The sequence below is a fragment of the Nothobranchius furzeri genome, chromosome 5 (assembly GCF_043380555.1).
Source record: "Nothobranchius furzeri strain GRZ-AD chromosome 5, NfurGRZ-RIMD1, whole genome shotgun sequence".
NCBI classification, from domain to species: domain Eukaryota; kingdom Metazoa; phylum Chordata; class Actinopteri; order Cyprinodontiformes; family Nothobranchiidae; genus Nothobranchius; species Nothobranchius furzeri.
Window position 1 is genome coordinate 76,825,995 of NC_091745.1, and position 20,836 is coordinate 76,846,830.

A 20,836-nucleotide genomic window follows, 5' to 3' on the forward strand; every position below is an offset into this window, starting at 1 on the left:
GAATAAAGAATAGTAAATGTATAGTTATCTGCCCCGAATGTAATGTCTAACTTAAAAAAACAGTTCGTGTTTTAATAATCAAACGTATTCTGATCATTAAAAAATTCGTGAAATCCACAAATCCTTTAGTAAATGTATTTGTTGCGTTCTGAACTAACAGGGAACCTTTTAACTCCACCTTCCCGGAGCACCGCCAGCGTGTGCTGACATAAAAGGGTGCCGATCCATTATTAATCAAGGGCGTGTTTTTTTTTCTTTTCAAAATGACCAATAGCTGATTGGTATCAGTCCTGTTTCGGCGCGGTTTGGCTGATTGTGCTCCTACTGATGACGTAACAGAAATACTCTATCTTGTTTGGCTGTAATCGTCTGACGCGTAATTTCACTAAAATGCCGATTGGTCAATGGCAGTAGCTTAAACTGAGAAACGTAATTTCGTTCCTGGGAAAAGAAGAAAACAAAAACAGTTAGACTGGACTAAGTTTTCAACCAAGATTGTATTTCTTTTCGAACTTTATTAGAAAACACGTTTTTTTTTATCTGACACCAGGCGGACATTTATCACCTCAACAGATCTCTTTTTCGAAGATGGTAAGACTTAGCATCATGCTAACAGCTAACGGTTGCCTAGCTTGAGTCGATGTTAAGTCGTCGAAACATTTTCTTTATTATTTGAGTTTTGACTATTTTATATGTATTCCGGTAGTTGTTGAGAAAAGAACCTTCATTTTAAAACCTATCCAACGTCTTTAGTATAACTAATATTGGAATAAAATAACAAGAAGCGTTGAGGTTACCTGCTTAAAGCTAGGCTTGTAATGCTAGCTGTAACATAAATGTACTTAAGTTCATTTGATCGTTAGCGGACATTACAAACATTTGACTTATCTAAAGGTGTAGTTTTAAAAGACGCGTTCATACTGAGCTTGCCCTAAACGTGTTGATTGCTGAATTTGAAGTAACATTTCCAGATACTCAACAAGATGCGAACTAATGTGCCTTTTTTTGTATGAATATTATGGAAATAAAATAATGTTTTGCGTAGAAAACTTTCCTCTTTTATCTCCGTGTGAGATAAATAGTTCCCCAGCGAGGTTGTAAAACTGTTTTATCTGATTTAAACGATCAAAAATGATAATAAATTGGCAGAAAGACTGGCAAATAGGTAGAAACTTTGACACAATGCATTATTTTCACTTTAAACATCTTCTGTACGTTCATTTTGTGTATCTTTTTAAATACAATACAATTATTAATATTACTAATATTGTTTAGTTTTTGTCTATGCATAATTTTAAGTGTAACTTCTGATATTTCGTGTTTATTTATTAAAAAATTCAAATTAGCAAAGCAAACAGTCATTTATGACGTGCATTATTGAGTTAAAGCCATTTTAACGTTGGCCATCAACAGTGTAAAGGTGAAATTTATATATTTTATTTAAAAATATTGTTTCATGTTTAGAAATTCAGTGTTCATACCGAAACTCTTTAGTGCTAAGTCGTTGCTCTGTCTCTCCTCAGAACTCTAATGTCGAGAATTTGCCCCCTCATGTTCTGCGTTTGGTCTACAAAGAGGTTTCCGCTTTAGCAGCAGACCCACCTGAGGGCATCAAGATTTATCCCAGTGAAGAAGACATAACTGAACTCCACACGTCCATTGAAGGACCAGGTAACAGTCAGGATGCAACAAAAACTAAACATCTGTTATTGTTAGTTTAGTTTGATTATCTTACACACTTCCCATTTCAGTTGGTTAAAGAGACAGTGTGTAGTTTTTACTAGGGATGCACGATATATCAGCATTAATATCAGTATCGGCCAATGTTAGTCATTTTTTAACATAGCGATATCAGTCCGACAAGTAAAACTGGGCCGGTATTAACAAACAATATTTTTTCCATCTTGTTTCTGTTTGTGTATCTGTTTCCGAGGGTAAGGGGGGTGATGATGTGTAATTGTTTAGTCCTGTGACAGTGAAGGTAACAGATAAATGTGTGTTTATATAATATATTGCCAATTCCACTTAACAGAAATGAAGCAAAACATTCAAAAATTCAGCTTGCATAATTTCAGTCTATACAAAAGTAGCTGATTTCAGAAGCATAAATCAGTATCGCAAACATCTGTTATCGGCCGTAACGGTGATATTAATATCGGTCCAAAAAATTCATATCGGTGCATCCCTAGTTTTTACTGTCAATCTCTGAAAAAATCCATCAAAACTTTATTGAAAATAAATAAAGTTATGTCCAGTCGTTGAAAAGTATTGGCGGCTTTGTACCACAAACCCATAAGGTAGTTCTCATAGGGTGCGGGTCTGGTGTTTATTGGGGACACCTTGTTTCCTTCTGGCTGGCTCGGCGTCCTGTGCCTGTTGATGACGTCACACTAGATGAATGGCTGACTCACAGAAGTTGCGTTACCACGTTCACAAGCATTTAGGTAGTAAGAAACACAAATTTAATAACAAAACTGCTAAACTCTTTCCAAAACATATGTGGAAGAACAGAATCGAAAAAGAGATGCAGTATATTTTGACCGCGCGGTATTGTCGTAGTATGGTGATGTCATCAGCAGGCGCAGGACACCGAGAAGATCCAGAAAGTACAGCGTAGGGCTGCTCAATTAATCGAATTTTAATCCCAATTACGATCTGAGTTTTGAACGATTATAAAAACAAGCCGATTATTTGCTCCTCCCACTTGCGCTGCCCTGAGTTGCAAATGAAGCGCTCCTCCGTGTTGCCAACTTATCGACTTTGACGCTATTTCTAGCAGCTTTTCAGACCCCCTTCTTGACTTTTTAAATCTTAAAAGTACCTAGCGAACACCTCAGAAACATCTCTGGTAACCCTTAGCTACTTTCTGGATAACTGTCGTCGACATTTCTGCAGGTTAGCTAAACACTCCGCCTGCGCTCCGGACCGTTCTTCAGGACATTAGGAAAGGGAATGATGTAGTGATGTGTCAGTCGCTAAAGAAACGGCTCTCGGAGTCGGCTCCTTGTTGGAGTAACTAGAGTGAGTGACACACACACCGCACCTGCGGGCTCCTGAGCCGCTAAAAATGGCTAAATGTGCGCGTGCGGCGCGCTAAACACACGTGCATCTTGCCCATGATTGCTGTGAGACCGGGTTGGGGGGTGGGGGGGTGCAGCTGTGGTTGGGACAATTATTACATTAACTGATGGACTTGTAAATAAATAGTTTATAAATAAGGTAGAAATAAGTTCCTCACACTGATAACTAATAACTAACCTCTCTGAGGACACGGTGCTAGTGCACTCTCCTACAGCACCTTGACACGACTAAATAAATGTTACGCAACATTTTGTGAACATCAATTTATTTGCATGTATTTGTTATAAATGCCGCTGTATAATTCTTGCTGTCAGTATTTGCAGGATATTGGTATTTGGGTCTGTACTGGTTAGACTTAAATGAGTTAAACCAAGGTCTATAGCCCTTGGGTCATAAACTATGAGCTATTTGGTCTTTTTATTCTGGGAATCAGGAGTTATTTTAGTGATCATCTTGTTTCTTTTTTATTTTTGTCCTGATTGTGCCCTGAGCAATTTTATGACTGATCAAAACAAATAAAATCAACATAAATTGAAAAATTGCCTTAAATAATCGAGATCTCGATTTCAGTCACAATAATCGTGATTTTTATTTTTGCCATAATCGAGCAGCCCTAGTACAGCACCAGGAAACTACACGTTGCATGCCTGTTATGGAGTTGAATGAGTCTGAGAAATCGTGCAGAGGTCGCTCGTTTTCGGCTCCACAGGGAACAACGTTTACCGTAATGTTTTAAACTAGCGTCACTGACAGTGATATGGTGTAAAACTACCCTGAAATGTATGTACTGCCCCCTAGTGGCAGGAGACAGCACACCGCCACTTTCTACCACTAGCTGGCTCCTGTTTGGCTTCATCTCCTCGTTTGGAAAGTGGCTCTTTTCTCCCACGAAGCACAAATAATGTTTCAGAACTCTAAAATCAGTGGTCTCCATGTTTTCATTCCTGCAAATATGCAGTCATTTACTCTTCTTATCTAATTACTTCTATTATAAATGTTTACATCTGTTTTTGTCCAGAAATCATGAAAATATTTGTTTTTCTCCTGAGCTGCAGATCCGTGATCCTGCCCTTTAATTTTAGTTTGGGCTTGGCTTACTCGGGCCACGCTGTTCGCGCAATGAATTCTTTATGCTTTGACAGAGGGAACTCCGTTTGCTGGTGGCATTTTCCGAATGCGTCTGGTCCTCGGGAAGGACTTCCCTGCTGTTCCGCCCAAGGGGTATTTCCTGACCAAGATTTTTCACCCCAACGTGGGTCACAAGGGAGAGATCTGTGTCAACGTGCTGAAGAGGGACTGGAAAGCAGAACTTGGCCTCAGACATGTCTTACTTGTAAGCTCGATTGTCAGTTTGTCCTTTTTCGGAGCATAATGCTCTCTGACACCATCTATCTCTTCCTTTTCCCTCCAATAGACCATCAAGTGTCTTCTCATCCATCCGAACCCCGAATCTGCTCTGAACGAAGAAGCGGGGCGCTTGCTTTTGGAGGATTACGCGGAATACGAGTCTCGAGCCCGTCTCCTGACAGAAATCCACGCTCTGGGTGCGTCCGGAGCGCCTCAGGACCCTAACGACGGCCCACAGCCGAAGAAACACGCTGGCGACCCCACAAAGAGAGCGGGCGACCCCACAAAGAGAGCGGGCCCCAGCGCAGCGGCGGTACCGGCAGCTCTGGGTAATGGAGCTAACGGGGCCAGTACCACCAGCAGCAATAGTAGTAGCATAAATAATGTAGCAGGAAAAAAGAAAGCGGATAAAAAGCGGGCGCTGAGGCGACTTTAATACCTCCACGTGAAAGTGGTGTGAGAGTGTGAGTGTAAATATATAAATTTGTTCCCTTTTCTGACTATTTTCCACTCGAGTCCAGAGTTTGTAACCGTTTTGTTTTGTTTGAACTCGTCTCTTTGCCCTACAGGCTCGTCACTTATGTCCATACCCGAAGACACGAGAATGAAATGCTCTACTTTAAAAAATCCTGCCGTCGTGTTCCGTCGGCGTAATTGGATGAAATGACACCGCTTTCACTCCTGTCCCCTAAAGGACAGAAGTCCTCGTCTTAAACTCTCTGGTCTGTTTGTCTGAAGTGTTTCTTGCTGCTGTGATGGTACCGTGTACCGCGCAGCCTGCCTTGCTCTTGGCTCTCAACCAGGATAAATCCACTTGAAAGGATTTTATGTTCAACATCGCTAAACGAGATCAGGTCCCAAAGGGTTAAAAAGGCATTTTGCTGTTGTTCAAAACAAGTGACAACTTTTTGTAAAGTGTATTTTTTAACGTTTTGATTTGATGTAGTAAAGGTTTGGAAAAAGTTAACGGCGAATTTTTTTCCCTGTCCGGTCTTTCTCCACCTGCTCGTGATCAGCCGGCGGGAGGGAGCTGCAGGTTCTTCATCTTAAACAGCCGAGCATAACCATGTGTGGTTTGTGTCTACTACCTCTGCTTCCTACAGGCAGGGCGAGCTCTCCCAACAGCCACGTCGTGGAGAAAGCATCCATGTTTGCTTAGATTTGTCTCCAGCCATCACACACAGGCAGGGTTTCTCGGGCACACTTCCTCTGAGTGCATGCAGAGCCTAAACGGAGGAAAAATGGTGCCTCTTGAAACTCGTTATGAATGAAATTTTGTCCATTTTTAAAATTTATTTAAATTAATAAAACCTTGAAATACCAGAAGTGATTCAAAGTCCCGTTCCTTGTTGTGTTTGGTGCTTTAATGTCTCTTATTGATGCAGAAGAAGAAGCAGGGCGATGCTTTGGTCTGGAGCGGTCTCCTGTTATGGAATAACCATTATGAGGAGAGGCTAATTGCGTCCACCCCAGCAGAGCAGTGAGCGTAAGTGCAGACATGCAGCAGCCCACCCACCTGAGTGGAATAGCAGCCTGCCTGCGTGCAGTTACCAGGGCCTTCGGAGACACCTGGGGCTGCAGAAGCCCCTTCCTGGTAGTGATGACGTCCTCCAGCACCTGCTCTCCACCTCTTTTGCATAATCTGGATCTGAAACATTTCTGATTTCGTTTCATTCACGTGCTGCAGATCCGAAGCACTGACAGGTATGATGTCATGCATCTCTCCTCACGCGGCCTCCACCTAGACGCATCTGAATGTTCGGTGCAGGTCTGAGCCCAACTGACAGTTTCGTTCGCGCTCCGGTGTTGAAGCTTTTGCGCCTGCAGTCCACTCCCCTCACCCGTTTTCATCGCTTTCATAATTGCCACCAACATAATGACACAGTTGCTGTGGCAACCGTGTCTGTCTCCTTCTCTCCTCCTCGCGCGCGCACACTCGCAGGAAAATAACACTCCCGGGATCGCTGAGGTTGTCAGTTCAAATCCTGCTCATTTTTCCAAGTTGTTGGTAAAATTTTCTCAGATTTTGTTTAATTGGAGTTTGATGACAAAAGTAAAATCCCTGCTAGTGACTCGCGTCGGGTGACTCGTGCGAAAGGGGGATTAAGTGAAGGGGAGAGGAGCTGATCGCCACCAGTTGAACGGGCCTGATCGGTACCGAGTCTCGCCTCTGACGGACCAATCACAGCGCTCCCCCGCTGGCGGACCTCCATGAGGCCAGGCGCAGTTCGGTACAGGAACCCAAACCGGAGGAGAACCAGCTCCACTTGGCTCCAGCTTTCACAAAGTTCCATTTAGCGCCACGTTTTGGGACGTTGCGCAAATTATTTGCGTCTTCTCTCCGATTCTAACAGACATTTCCGTTGCAGAGTGCTTTTTTCTTATTTTTATTTTCAGGGGGGACGAATTCACGTTTTAGAAACAAAACGCCTCTGACTTATTTCATTATACTTTTATTTACTACTTCCTGTGGTGGATTACCAACATTTTGATGCACACGCAACAAAAGTGATCGGCAGCCCTTAAAAACACACAGGTGTCAGATCTCGCAGCAGCTCAGTCTGTCCTCATCATCATCGTCTTCTGCTACAATAACAGGCTGCCGTCTGAGAGACGCGGAGACGGTGCGCAGGCTCTCCAGCATCAGACCCCAGCGCGACGCACAGGTAAGACACGACATCCTGCACCTTTTCACCAGCGCAACACGCATTCAAACCCTAAAACGGGTCGCTACTTAATTCTGCGGCCGTGTCTGTGCGGATTTGGGAGTTTTGGCTCGACGCGCCAGCTGATCCGGAGGCTGTCGAACTCAACATCTGGATGGAAAGATGCGCAAAACTCGTCACGTGTGGCTTTAATTTGCTCTTCTTAAACGTAATAAATGAAAACTGACAACATACTGCGAAATTATTAATGTAATGGGAGCACTGGCACACACACATAGACTATACAGGCGCGCGCGCGCTCTCTGGCACGGATACACCCCCGCACTTTTAGCCAGCTGAAATGCAAGTCATGTCCGTAAACCCGCATGTTTGCTCGTTGCGGGCTGCTACTTGTTGGAGGATGTCCAGACCGGGTCGGCTGGTGATGCACGCGCGCATTGCGCAGCATTTATTCTCTGGTCAGACTTAAAGCATCCGCGCGGTGATCAAGCACATTCTGCATCCTCACGCATTCTTACAGGAATCTCGTTTGTTTTCTGTCATCGATTCGAGCCACCGTGTTTTATAAACGGCGTGAGAAGAAGGAGGGGGGAAGTGGCCATTTTGTTTCATCCCCAGCAAACACCTGTTGGAGTGCTTGCAGGCTCAGAGGGCTTGACACGCATCCTGCAGAGGAAGCATCTGGTTTCAGGTTGATTGAAACGTGTTGGAATCGGATTTGTTCACCCCCTCTTTCCTGCATCCATCCTGGATCCATGCAGCTCAGCTCAGGGCCGCATCTTGTCAATGTGCTTCCATTAGGCCTCCACTGCATTGACTCAACACCACTAAAGAGGTTTCCTTCAGTAGCAGGATGGATCACATTTAATGTTTGAAATCGTTGAGGCAATGGCACCGGCATCCAAAGGCAGCATCGTGAGCCCAGAGATGGACAGATGTGACTTGTGATATTTGCCTAATGGGTGAAGATTGGATTCTGCCTCCCTTTTCTCTTTCAGAGCCTCTTTTTCACTCACACTCAGACAGAGAGCTGCATTGCTATTCTGAGAGAGTTAGCTGCCTCAGCCCACGCACCGAATCTGAGAAAGAGAGAAAGGCAGAACGAGGAAGAAAGAGGAGAAGGAGGGAGGCAGAGACTTTTCTACATGAAGGTTGCCAGGATGCCGACTGTATCCCTCAGATGCACTCACTCACACACACACACTCACACACACACACTCACACACACACACACACACACACACACACACACACACACACACACACACACACACACACACACACACACACACACACACACACACGCACAAAGCCTCCTTTAGAGCTCCGTGTTCCAGCCTGTCTAACTGTTCTCGGTGCAGCTGATCTCCTGTGTGTGTGTGTGTGTGTGTGTGTGTGTGTGTGTGTGTGTGTGTGTGTGTGTGTGTGGCATGTGCAGATCCGTTGGGTTGGTGCTGTTTGTGTGATGTGTTATGTTGCATTGGTAAGTGCTGGGAGAAATGTGCTTGATTCTGTGCCGCCCACACACCGCCCTCCCACTCACGGTCGTCTCTGCATCTATACCTCTGGCTCTTCCCGCTCGCCACAATCTCCTCTGCTCATTTAAATCCCTACCCTGCATTTATCCCTCTGCGCTCTTTCCATTGTCGTCTTTTCGGGAGAAGAGAGTGTTCCTTCTGCAGCCAAACAAGCACACCAACACACACACACATGCACACACCTGCTGCTCTAGTGCAAAAACAACCATTCACATCTGCATCCACAAGCCAGAGCATGGACGCAATTTTCACTTTAGAAGTGGGGGGGGGGGCACGGGGGGGGGTGTCTTTACAGTATGCTCTAATGGGCAACCGGCTTCAACACAAACGGTTGTTTTCTGCTTGGTCCTAGAGCTCAACCAGTGTCAATTTAACATAGCGTAATATTGTTTTTGGATGGTAAAAAGTGCAGGGGTCAAAACTTGACTTTGGAAAAAGTGGGGGGGACATGTCCCCCCTCTCCCCCCCCCAAAAATTACGTCCATGAGCCAGAGCACATTTGAGGGTGCACATCTAATCTAAGACTTGTTTGTTTGTGTTGCACGTTACAGATCTCACAAACCTGGACCTCAAGAAGAGAACCCCCCCTCCACCATCCTCTAAATCTCTGCTGGATCCTCCTAAAAAAACAAAAAACTCCTGCATTTGTTCTCATTTTCCCTCCTCTCGTCAGAAGGTTGGAGGAGCACACAACTTCAACAAGCGGGGCCCTCGCTGATTCCGTTTCTGCCCCCATCCGTGCCTACGTTCTCTGCCACAGATAGGGACGTTTTGATAATTACATATAATTATAATTTCTGTGGGAGACAGATCTGCCTCTGTCTATTATTGCTAGCACCTCCAGCACAATAACTTCACACATTTACATATTTCTCAACAAAAGTGATATTCTTTGAACCCCTCGGAGATGAAGCAGGAATAATTTTACTTCTAAGAGGGACGTGTCGCATGCAGAAGCAATGTGCCACTCAGCAAACATCTAATTAGGAGCACGGCTGAGTGACACGGGCGACGTTTTGTGCCTCGAAGTCGACTAAAATCATGGCTTTCGCCTCTTTTCGTGGCGTGTTTTACAGGCTGGGAGTCATCTTTTTTGGATGAAGCGAACTGCTGAAATTTTCCCTGTCGTTCCAGCCTTCTAGCACATAAGCAGAGCCTTTCTCATTATCACCCACAGTCCGGTCACAGTAACGGCCCGTGCCAGGCGAGCACAAGCCGATTCGGACAAACGGTGCGTCAGTGGAGAAGATGTCCTCCTCAGTAGGATAAGATCACGTTAATACACAAAACCGATCCATTTCAACAGAAAAGCACAAGAACGCCCTTCTTTTTTTTTTTTAAATACATGGACTTGAGTCATTTATTTCCTTTGATGATAACTACCTACAGGTTAAATGAGTGCCCATTCTGAATGTACACACTGTCAGACTGAGGTAGACAATCGGGATTCAAGAAAACCGTACCACGCTCGGTAAAGCCACGTACAGGAAAGTCACGTTTTCCTAAATGAACACCTTTGCTACCACCTTTTACTGGATTTTATGATTAAAGACAAATAATTATTCATCACTTGTACGTTTCTTGACGGCTCATTTCTTCAGAGGGACGTGCAGGGTGAGCCAGTAGAGACAAAACTGTCGCGTTCTACGATTCTAGACACTAATCATTGACCCAGACGCAAAGATTTTACCGGTTTGGCCTTTTCTACTTTTATCACTCATGATTTATTTTTATAACTCCTAATTACACCATATAGATCGAACAGATCGTGACAAAAAACAAGATGGACTTTAACTGTTGCTGTCCAGTTTGTTGACTGAGACTCCACGAACGCCGTCCTGTGGGCTCTGGGAGCTACACGAACATTTCACATGACATTTTTGTGGGTTAAACTGCAAAAGCAGACAACGTGTCCCGACGACATTGAGTCAACATCAGAAAATAGATGTCTTAGTCATGTAAAAATGACGCCCACCACCAATCTCCGAGTCCTCGCCGTCTCCCTGCTCTCCCTGTTCGCCGCCCCACTCACCGCCGCTGTGGAGACCCCTTCGTTCCACCCCGGCCAGCACCTAGACCGCTCAGGGAGACCGTTCACCGAGCAGCCTGACTCCAGCACCTCCCTCCTGCTGCTCGCCATCCAGGCCAATGTCAGGCCGGCCGCCCTCCGAGGCAGATCCAAAACCCCCGAGAAGCTTCCTGAACATTCAGAGGGAGTCCTGGAGGATCCCCCGAGACCCCTGTACCAGGTGAATGTATCCTCACCGGAAACCGCCACACCCCGTTTCAGCGCGGCCCAGGTTGTTCCTCCTATGGAAGGATTTCCGGATGTTTGCTGGGGTTATTACGACGTGATGGGACACTTTGATAATCCGTTCAACTGCTCCAAGGACAGCTTCATCTACTGCTGTGGGACGTGCCACTACCGCTTCTGCTGTCCGGACCGAACCCGCAAGCTGGAGCAGGAAAACTGCAAAAACTATCACTCCCCAGACTGGGCCAAGACCGAGGCAAATGCCAACATCATAACAGAGGAGCTGAGTCCTGACCCAGGCTTCGATCCCCTGAAGATGCAGAGCCACAACACAGGCTTCATCATCGGAGGGGTCGTTGTGTTCATGGTGGCTGTGGTAGTGGGCATCAAGGTGATGTTCGACAAGGTGCAGCAGGAAGCCAACCAGAGGGACCTGAACATGCCCAGGTGAGAAGATCCGTGCACTTTCATCGTGTTTGGCTGTTCGATTTGTTGCAACATTTTATGCTTGAATGAGTCATGCAAGATGGGCTTTTAAGGCCAAAATCAGGGCTTAGAATAATGTAAAGGATGGGTCGTTTACATCTTACTTATGAACCATAAAATGTGAGATTCCATAGAAATATGAAATATCAATCTGATGGATCTTTGACTATTTTAACCAGATGATCAGAACTTTTTATTGCAGGGATTAAGCGACACTTCGTATTAACTCCGAGGAAAGTCAAAGTCAAGTCAAAGTCATTTATTGTCATTTCTACCACATGTGCAGGACATACAGAGAAACGAAATTGAGTTTCAGCACACACACAATTCAAAGATCAGACATACGTGGGTAAGACACATAACAAGAATTGGTGACTGCGGTCATTCGCAACATGAGTCGCGCTACCTTAATAGATAGATGAAAAGGGTGTTACATGAGGATAAGTGGGGGTAGGTAAAAAAAGGCATAGCAGAGTTAGCCCCAGCGGGGAGTAACTCTATTATACAAAAAAAAAAAAACTCCTTTAACATGGAAGCACAAACAGCACAGATACAACATCAGAGTCCGATAGGGAGGCGGGGATGGGCGGGATCCTGAAGCCTCCAATGGGAGCTGCCACTGCGGCGCATCGACCAGCTGCAGACCAACAGGTGGGAGGGAGAGATAAGGACCAGAGAGCACATTGAAGTTTCCCGCAGACGTCTCAATCTGAAGGAAGAGGGTGAAGGTCAGGACACAGCATCTGTCGGCATTCCTCCTTTCGTGGGGGTGTGTTGAGGCAGCCTTGAGAGGCTGCTATGGCGTCAGATAAGGATAAACATGACTTTGTTTGGGGCAGGCAGAGATAATTTTCCTCTCCGCCTTGGAGTCTCTAAGTGGTCATTCATGTCCACCAGTGAGCCAATTATACGTTCTAAACATCCTCGCATCGTCCGGCGACCCTCTCCGAGATCAAATCCATCTTGCGTACTATCACAGGCAATGCCGCGAGGACATTATCCAGCTTGTGGTTCACCTCGAGTAACGTCCCAGGAAAGAGAGAGAGTCAGGTTTATAATAGTTAAGAAATTTATTTCTACACAATTTAAACAAGACTAACTTTAACACTCTGTGTACTGATGGTCTAAGGTGGAGTGAGATGTGCGATGATGGTGTGTGTGTGTGTGGAATGTTATTATCAGAACCAGCGGATCTGGAGAAGCATTTAGTTCTGAGTGGGAGTGAATGTTTCGCTCTAAACTTTAGTAGGAGATTTATAACACACATGAGACGCCATCTGTCGGTCTACGTACCCCAGGGGAAGCCTCTGTTAGATCCAGAATGCAGAGGTACTCAAGGACCCTCCTTGGTACCGAGGCCGGTAGAAAAGCAGCGGTGCCGACCAAACTAGTCTTGGAATGCTTCCAGGTCACGACAGGTTATCACTGGCGTCTCCGAGACCCTGAAGGGGTCGTGAGGTTCAGCTTTTATTCTGAAGGAACCGTTGCGGTCAGGTGTAACTTGCAACCGATTTTATCCAGCTTATCGAGGTTCTTTTGGCTGAAGAGGGAGTCCGGATGGCCGGTCTGAGACTTCTCTAGAACGCTTTGAACTAAAGAAAAGGTGGCGTGGGATAGTTTTTATAATTGTCATATTTTGGTTTACTGGAGAATCAGAATTTGACATGCAAAAGAGGTGTGTCATCACCTCGAACACATTCGAAGTCCAAGTGGCTGCGGCAGAAGTCACAAGCAGATTCATTCACTCAGAGTTTTATGACTTAAATCTAGAGGATGGTGATAATTTGAAGCACTGCATTTAAGCAATATTTTTAATGTTTTGGAGTTTTCTGAAAATGTTATTAAAATAATAAAATTTTACTTTTAACTCTGACAGTTTCACAAGCAACTGATCTAACGAGCTAGCGGCTAGTCCAATGACAAAGTGGACTGCTGCCATTGTAAAACATCTTCTGTTCGTACGTCGGTTCCTTCCCGTTGATTCACCTGGGTTTTGGGGACAGAAGCTCTAGCAGAGACACTCGTCCTCAACATGGAGATATAATCCTACTTATGTGTGTTGGGTCGCCCCGGGGACTTGCTGCCACCAGGACAGAAGCCTCAACCTGCTCCTCTACTGGCAAAACAACTTCAGTCTCCTCATCTTTCTCTTTCTCTCTTTATTTGTTTCATTCAAAGTGTTAAAAGAAAAAAAAATATATATGTATATGTATACAAACAACAACAAAAAACATACATAACATGAACACCAAACAATTTGAATGAAAAGGGGCAGAAGGAAGAAATATCTTATATTATCTGCCCCTATTTACAAACCAAACTTTTTAATAATGCTTCCCTACAATTCTCAATAAACAACAAAACAAAACGAAACACAGATTCATTTTATATTCTTGTAACTTACAGACCTAATCAGACACCAACTGAGTTTAGGTTATTGTAGTTCTGCAATACACTTGATTTTATAATTTTTAAATATATTTAGTGACTTTGATTCTTTCATGTCTTTGCTAAGGTTGTTCCATATTTTCACGCCATTTACAGAGATAATCGTTTCCTTCATTCTGGTTGTAAATTTCTGGTTTTTAAATACTTCAGTTCCTTTTAAGAAATAATTACTGACTCTTTGTTCAAACATTTTCTGAATGTTGGTGGGTAACGTATTGGTTTTCGCTTTATACGTTGTTTCCAATATTTTCATATTTACGACTAGATCATAAAATTTCAGTCGTTTATATCTGATGAATAACGGATTGGATGGATCTCTATAGTGAGTGTTATTAATGATTCTCAATGCTCTTTTCTGTAGAATAAACAGTGGTTGTGTATGAGTTTTACATGTGGATCCCCATATTTCTACACAGTAAGTCAAGTATGGAACAATGAGTGAGTTATACAATGTCAGCAGTTCCAGAACTATTCAGTTAAAACTTAACTTTATGTAGTACTGCAATGGCTTTGGCAATTTTACCTCTGATATAACCTGTGTGTGACTTCCAGGTGATAGCTTCATCAAACACAACCCTTTGAGTGTCCATTCCATTTATTTTTATTGTTACGTCTTTGTTGTCTCTGTCATTAAACAATATAAAATTTGTTTTATTAAGATTCAGTGAAAGTCTGTTTATGTCAAACCAGTTGTTAACTTTCTTCAGTTCGTCATTCATCACTCTAGTTACTTCATTGATATCTGACCCTGACTAGAACAATGTTGTGTCATCAGCAAATAAAACAGTACCGAGTAGCTTAGATACACTTACAAGATCATTAATAAATGGTATGAACAGTTTAGGTCCAAGGACCGACCCTTGTGGCACACCATAATTAATCTCCCGCAGTTCTGATTTAGTGTTGTTTAGTTGGACACATTGTTTTCTATTATTCTCAAAAAGTGGTTAAAAAGTTCTATTTTATAACGTTAAATTGCTAATAATTGTATATCACACTGCTGATGACAGTGAATTTTGGTTATTTACAAATCCAAACATTAGCAGCAGTGGCTAGCATTAGCACCCCCCAGTGGAGCCTTGGACATTTCTGGTCCCGGCAGGTCGATGTCATGCCACAGATGACCAGGTCAGACTGGCCGGGGTTAGATATGAACTTATCTTCCTGCAGGTTCCAAGGGTGCAAAACAACAAGTGAAGTTGCCACCAGTGGTATGCTTCAATGTGAGTGTTTGGGTGACACGCTGCTCGAAGTGTTGCTTAAAAAAAGCTTCCCCAGGTCTCTCCCAGCAAGGTTTTTGGGACAATTTCGAGACAGAGAAGCTATGTTGCTGTGTATTGTGTGGTGGCTGAATTAAAGAATCCCCGCTGCCTCAGTTCTGTTTTTCCATCTCTCAAATACGACACAAAACAAACAACGGAACACATGTATATCTGTAAAGGTTTTCAAAATAAAGTTATCAGATTTTGGGGACTGAAGTGGCAGAAAACTCACCTGGCAAGTCATCTTATATATGTGGATGTAGAGTCTGGCCATGACCCATAGAGAGAGCTCAGTCGTTGGGTGGAAGCTACGGTTATCTTTCAAACAGTCTCCGCATGCTATTGGACTAAGAACAACGTAACATACCCATCGCTATGGATGTCAGTCAAAAGGACGGACACCATACACTGTGGAAGAAGACACAAATACGCCCTTTTTCTAAATGAAGGGCTAAAGTGTCTCTATCCGTCCTTGAATCAAAGAAAAACCCAAGTCTAAATTGTCCGACGTTGATGCCAAATCTGTTTCAAATGTGCCGTCGCCATTTTAGTTTTGCTCAGTTGCAGTAACATCCTGCCCAATAAACCCATTGAGCCCTGTGATTGGCCCACCAAACTGATTGTGATTGGCCAGCCACAAGGCCTGGCCTGCTGGGCTCCAACGGAGCATGGCTAGACTGACATGCAGAGCAAAATCGTTTTACTTTGGCTACGGTCTGTCTACGTCTCTTGGCTAGCAGAAGTCCATTTTGGTCTTGGCCCTGCTCTAGCTACCATCATTACCACCGTTAGCTTATTAGTGTGACAGTGTGGGCGTCCTGTCACAGTGTCCCGATTGATCATGCGCCCTGGCTACTTGGCCAAAGGGATGTCCTTTTGGCTGACTGGTAAGCGCGCATGACTCTCACCCGGGAGACTGGGGATCGAATCCCGCCCGGGCCCTCGTTCCTCCACCTTGCCACATTAGTCAGTCAAAAATAAACTCTTTAGCTCCAAATTGGGGTCGTACAAAGTACTATCTACTGGTAAAACACTCAGAAGCCAATTTCAAAAGATACGTAGGTAATGATTGGTCTGGTTTGTGTTCAGATTTATTTTCATACTCGTCAGGTGATGGTGAAAGATCAGTCATGACGTGCAGCACGTGAACTTTGTACTTTTGTCAGTACAAACAATTGTTTTGTTGTTAGCCAATTTCCTTTGTTCTTTCTGTGTGCCCTGCTCATTAGAGCTCTGGTTGACATGTTACGGCACCAGTCCAGCCCAGTCCAGCAGGACGAAAGAAACAACAGCGTGGCCCTGACGGTAGGGGACGGACAGGGGACAATAGGAAGAGCTCCCAAAAATCTTTATGCCCCTGGAGTGCCCAGCAAGGACAACAGATGTGAGTCTGTTTTCTATTCTAATTTGTTCTGTTCTTACTGAAAATAATTTTTTTTTGAATGAACATGAATCAGAATGTCTTCATGTCGGTGCTGAAATGGATGCAAGCCTTATTTTCAAATGTAGAAATGTGAAAACTGCCTGGCATTCTTTTTCTGAGCTGATTTTCTTTTCTTTTGACTTACAGTGGGCAATCTGCAGCACAACTTCATCCACTCGTCAGGCTCCAGCCCCAAACACACTGCAACTATCGGTAAGGCAGCTGCTGAAAATCAGGGCTTCCGCGTAAATGACGTGTAATCACAGCGATTCTTCATTTACTTCATTCACCTACATCTGAAGCTCAAAAGTAGGCTCATTCATTTGAACAATAATAATGATTATCATTGCTCCGGTTGCTTGTGTTCGTGTTGAAAGCAAGTAGACATCAGTCTTTTTTTTCCAGTGAATGTTAGCAGATTCACACCCTGCTACGTGCGACGCGCTGCATCGATCCAGAGGAGCGAATCTCATTTAACACGCCGTCGTTTTCTCCCTGTGGTCTATGCAGAGCGCACCCCTCGGATGAACAATGCTCAGCTGGCAGCTGGAGGCACCCTGCTCTCCAGCAAACACAACAACACCAAATCCCAGCCTTCTTTCCACCACTCTCTGCACAACCTGGCCCAGCTGCCGCCCTCCTATGAGAGCGCCACCAAGCCGGAGCTCAACAGATACTCGTCGCTCAAACGCCTCGGTAAGTGCCTTGCTTCGCCTCAAATGAGACACCTTCTCACTCCCCTCAGAGTGCTGTTTCTGCAGCTGTTTGATAAGCGCTGGAGCACAGCGGCACACTTGATGCTAAAAGGCAGAATGCATCAATATGTACTCATGTTTTTGCTGTGATGAAGTAAACAAATCAGGGAAATATTGTTTGGCTTCCAGAGAAAGGTCTCGATGAGTACTCGTCTGGTTACTGCACCACCAAGCGTCGACCACACACAGCCCAGCCAGCTCTGCAGTCCTCCCAGCACCACCTCCACTGGGGTGGAGACTACACCCTCAGCGGGAGAGGAACCCTCCCCAGGCACGCAGCTCGCCCCTGGATCCCACCACCGCCCTCTGGCATGCCTGTCTCCCCCATGCCTGCCTCACCCACTCCCAATCCTTATCCGCTAGACCCTCCAGAGCCACAGTACAATCCCAACTACGATACTCTCTCGAAGCCAAGAAAAGTAAAGTCCTCTGACCAGTTGCTCAACATGGGCGACGTTCCAGGCAACACTGGGACCCTGTCCCGAATGTCAAAGAACCAGCAACACCAGTACTACAAAGCCATGGCTGCCTCTAACAAAAATTCCAACACACAGACCCTAACCAGGAAGACGCAGGACAGGCAGGAGAGACAGGAGAGACAGGAGAGGCAGGAGAGGCTGCTCATGTCCCCGGACCACTTGGAGGAGAGGATGGGGGTCGGTGGAATGGGTGTCGTAGACCCCTATGCCGCTCACACGGGAGGCATCGTCCCAACGCTGCCTCGCCAGCAGAAGGCCCAGTCGCAGCAGAACGTATGCGCCACGCCCTCCCTCGACCGGCACCACATGATCAAGATGAACTCTCACCCCACGTCCGGACGAGAGCAGGAGAGGAGCACGCCCACAACGGGGCAAATGAGCGGAGGAGGCATGGGTTGGACGGGCGTCGGGGAGATGCCCGGAGCAGGGGTCGTCGTGGGAAAGGGAACGCTTGGAGGCCACAGTGCAAGGAGGATGGCTTTTGCAGCCAAAAGGCAGAACACCATTGAGCAGCTACATTTCATACCGGGTGGGGGTGGCGGCGGGTCAGCAGGAAGTGCAGGGGGCAGTCAGGGAATCAGGACAGGGAGTAAAAATGAGGTGACGGTGTAGTTTAGTCCTTAGATGTATGGGGAGTAGATCACCCTTCTGCATTTAACTATTAGATACAACAGCAAGAATTAACTCTAGAATAATACAGTAGTAACAGTTTCATGTGTTTAGTTGATTCTAATTAGCTTTCTCTAGTAACAAAATTAGCTGGAATACTTATAAAATTAAAGATCTTGGTGGGGAAACCTGCTCCCTGTTTGTGATAGCCTACATCAGCCATATTTTGTATCAGAGTTTGCCATATTGCCATAAACAGCAGTGCCATTATTCAAAGAAAGACTGACTGGATGAGTAAAAAAACAAAGGAGGGGTTGTTCATGGTTGAACTTTTATACATGTTTTTCAAAAAGTACTCAGGAGCCATATTACATAGGGAACCAGACATTCTAACAAAGGTTTTGATGATGCAGAAGACGGTGAGGAATACTTCATTGGAGGATTTCAGACAGCAGAGAAAACCACCTGGTCTTTCAATGATTTACTGAAGCTCGGAAGTCCAGAAGGGTCTCACAGACCATTGTGCCTGGTGAAAAGTTTTTTTTGTGTGGAGATTTTACTTTCTCCTGAACAAACCTCATCCCGACACAGGGAGACTGAACTTGTTTTTTTCTTATGTAATCGAGTGGAGAAGGTGGAGGCTGTTTTCAGCAGTTTACCGTCAGATTATCCTACCTACATTAACAATCCAAATGCCTGGGTTGCCTAGATTTCCATGTGACCTTAGATTAAATCACCAGAAGAGACTCACACTCTGACCACTGTTACTCTACAGGATGCTGAAATGTGAAACCGATATTAGGCCATGTTAGGGATTGACGATGTTCCCAAATCAGGTCCTACCTGTAAAAACAGTGGCTTACCAAATAACGAAGAGCCATCAAGTGGTGATGTTACTCAAAAAAAAAAGCAGACACAAACGTATGGAATCCAGAGACTAAAGAGAAGCATTTCTTCACGTTTACCTATAAAGACGCAACTTGCCATGATGTAGGTTGTTTACGAAGAGCACAAAGAGGTTGCACTTACTCAACTGTCCTTCAAAGCCATTCATGGAGATTCAAAGGAACCATCATCGCCCTGGAAGCTGGTCTGACAATCACCACCTAGTTATTCTCACCAGGTGACACATTCTACCAAGTCAGCGATGTTTTGTACAGCTGAAGGATTGGCTTTGGAGAAAGCCAAAGAGGGACGGCGACCCGAGGTGTCGCGAGAGACTCGGAGGGTTTGGATGCCCTTCCCATCTTCAAGACAAAGACCTTGCTGTATCATAATGCACTTCAACCAGTATGAGTAAAACGAGAAAATATATTAAAAAGAAAAATAATCTTCATCAATAACAACGCTTATCAATACTAAGGGCTATCCAATCCTATATACTGTAGTATGTGATATCTGTGGTCCATATGAAATGCTATCTCTTTCTATTGATTTTGTGTTGATATTGTTATGACGTATTAAGTATTAATGTGTACAAAAAACGAGATAAAACAAGAGCAATTTAAGCACAGTTCAAAGACAAACACAGAGACACAACTTTGCACACATCAGTCCCCTGATATTTCCACCGGACACGAACGTTCTCCGTGTTCCTAAGGTTTACATCCACGGCTGAAGGTTCGACTTATCGATCAATGGAAGGTATTGCTTTGAGAGAGGATTACTATTTTTTTTTCTATCAACTGAAATCTGAGGCATTTAACAGTTTGGCTTTCGCTCAGCCACACGAAAAGGATAAAGAGATGAGAAGCCGAAGAGCAGAAACACTGATTACATTTGGACAATCTTCCTATACACAGTGCTAAATGTAGTTGTTATAAATTTGATGGAGTGTTATGAATAATGATTATTATAACTGTTATGGTTATTATTAATAATTATCTTACGATGTGATGTTCTTTTACTTGGTGGGATTTAAGTGTTTATTGTTTTTTAGATAACGTGCATTTTCATGACTAGTTGGTTTTTCATACATCTGGTCATTAAAAGTTCTAAAAAATATATTCCAAATCTTGATGCATGCCAACTCCATTTCTCCATTGAGAGGCATTGACAGCATGCCTGGATTTATGAGGTCGTCAAAGCTTAAATAGCCAATTTTTCCAGCTGTATGTACTGTGCCTAGACATCAGCCTTATGACTTCTTGATCTCTCGTGATTAGGTTTCCACTCTGGTACAAAAACGTGTGTCGAACGACTCTGCAGCCTTCGAAATGTAGACAGACAAGGAAAAAGATGAGCCAGCGGCCTGATCCACTAACTTATCACAGGCTGCACGCACAAACCTACGATGCCATAATGTATGTATGTTCAGATGAATGTTTACTTCACAGATGGGGGATAAACAGAGGTCCAACGGCAACCTGAAAACGTTGAGTGCAGTGTCTTTTTCAGGGAAATAGGACAGACGACGTACAGTTGTATTCGATTTTTTTAATAGAGCCACAAAAAGGTCTGTAGCAAAGTCTGTAATAACTCACAAGCC

At 44.5% G+C, this 20,836-nt stretch overlaps 2 protein-coding genes across 2 annotated transcripts; both read left to right on the forward strand.

Annotated features, from left to right (window-relative positions):
• The first annotated feature begins 413 nt into the window (after positions 1-413).
• ube2s (ubiquitin-conjugating enzyme E2S) lies at positions 414-5,088 on the forward strand. Its single transcript, XM_015950356.3, has 4 exons — positions 414-591; positions 1,524-1,671; positions 4,224-4,414; positions 4,496-5,088. The coding sequence occupies exons 1-4, from the start codon at positions 589-591 to the stop codon at positions 4,862-4,864; spliced, it is 711 nt and encodes a 236-aa protein (XP_015805842.1). The 5' UTR covers positions 414-588; the 3' UTR covers positions 4,865-5,088.
• Positions 5,089-10,360: 5,272 nt separating this feature from the next.
• Positions 10,361-18,483, forward strand: LOC107379560 (protein shisa-6). The gene is made up of 5 exons (XM_070551161.1): positions 10,361-11,333; positions 16,312-16,466; positions 16,653-16,718; positions 17,016-17,201; positions 17,390-18,483. Exons 1-5 carry the CDS (start codon positions 10,504-10,506, stop codon positions 18,349-18,351), a joined length of 2,199 nt encoding a protein of 732 aa, XP_070407262.1. The 5' UTR covers positions 10,361-10,503; the 3' UTR covers positions 18,352-18,483.
• The last annotated feature ends 2,353 nt before the right edge of the window (positions 18,484-20,836 follow it).

Excerpts from the sequence above, each read along its gene's own strand:
- ube2s (XM_015950356.3), top strand. Across the intron at positions 1,672-4,223 it reads CACGTCCATTGAAGGACCAG|AGGGAACTCCGTTTGCTGGT; the intron begins GTAACAGTCAGG and ends ATGCTTTGACAG. Across the intron at positions 4,415-4,495 it reads GCCTCAGACATGTCTTACTT|ACCATCAAGTGTCTTCTCAT; the intron begins GTAAGCTCGATT and ends TCCCTCCAATAG.
- LOC107379560 (XM_070551161.1), top strand. The coding sequence starts at position 10,504 with ATGACATTTTTGTGGGTTAAACTGCAAAAGCAGACAACGTGTCCCGAC. Across the intron at positions 16,467-16,652 it reads GCCCAGCAAGGACAACAGAT|TGGGCAATCTGCAGCACAAC; the intron begins GTGAGTCTGTTT and ends TTTGACTTACAG. Across the intron at positions 16,719-17,015 it reads CAAACACACTGCAACTATCG|AGCGCACCCCTCGGATGAAC; the intron begins GTAAGGCAGCTG and ends TGGTCTATGCAG.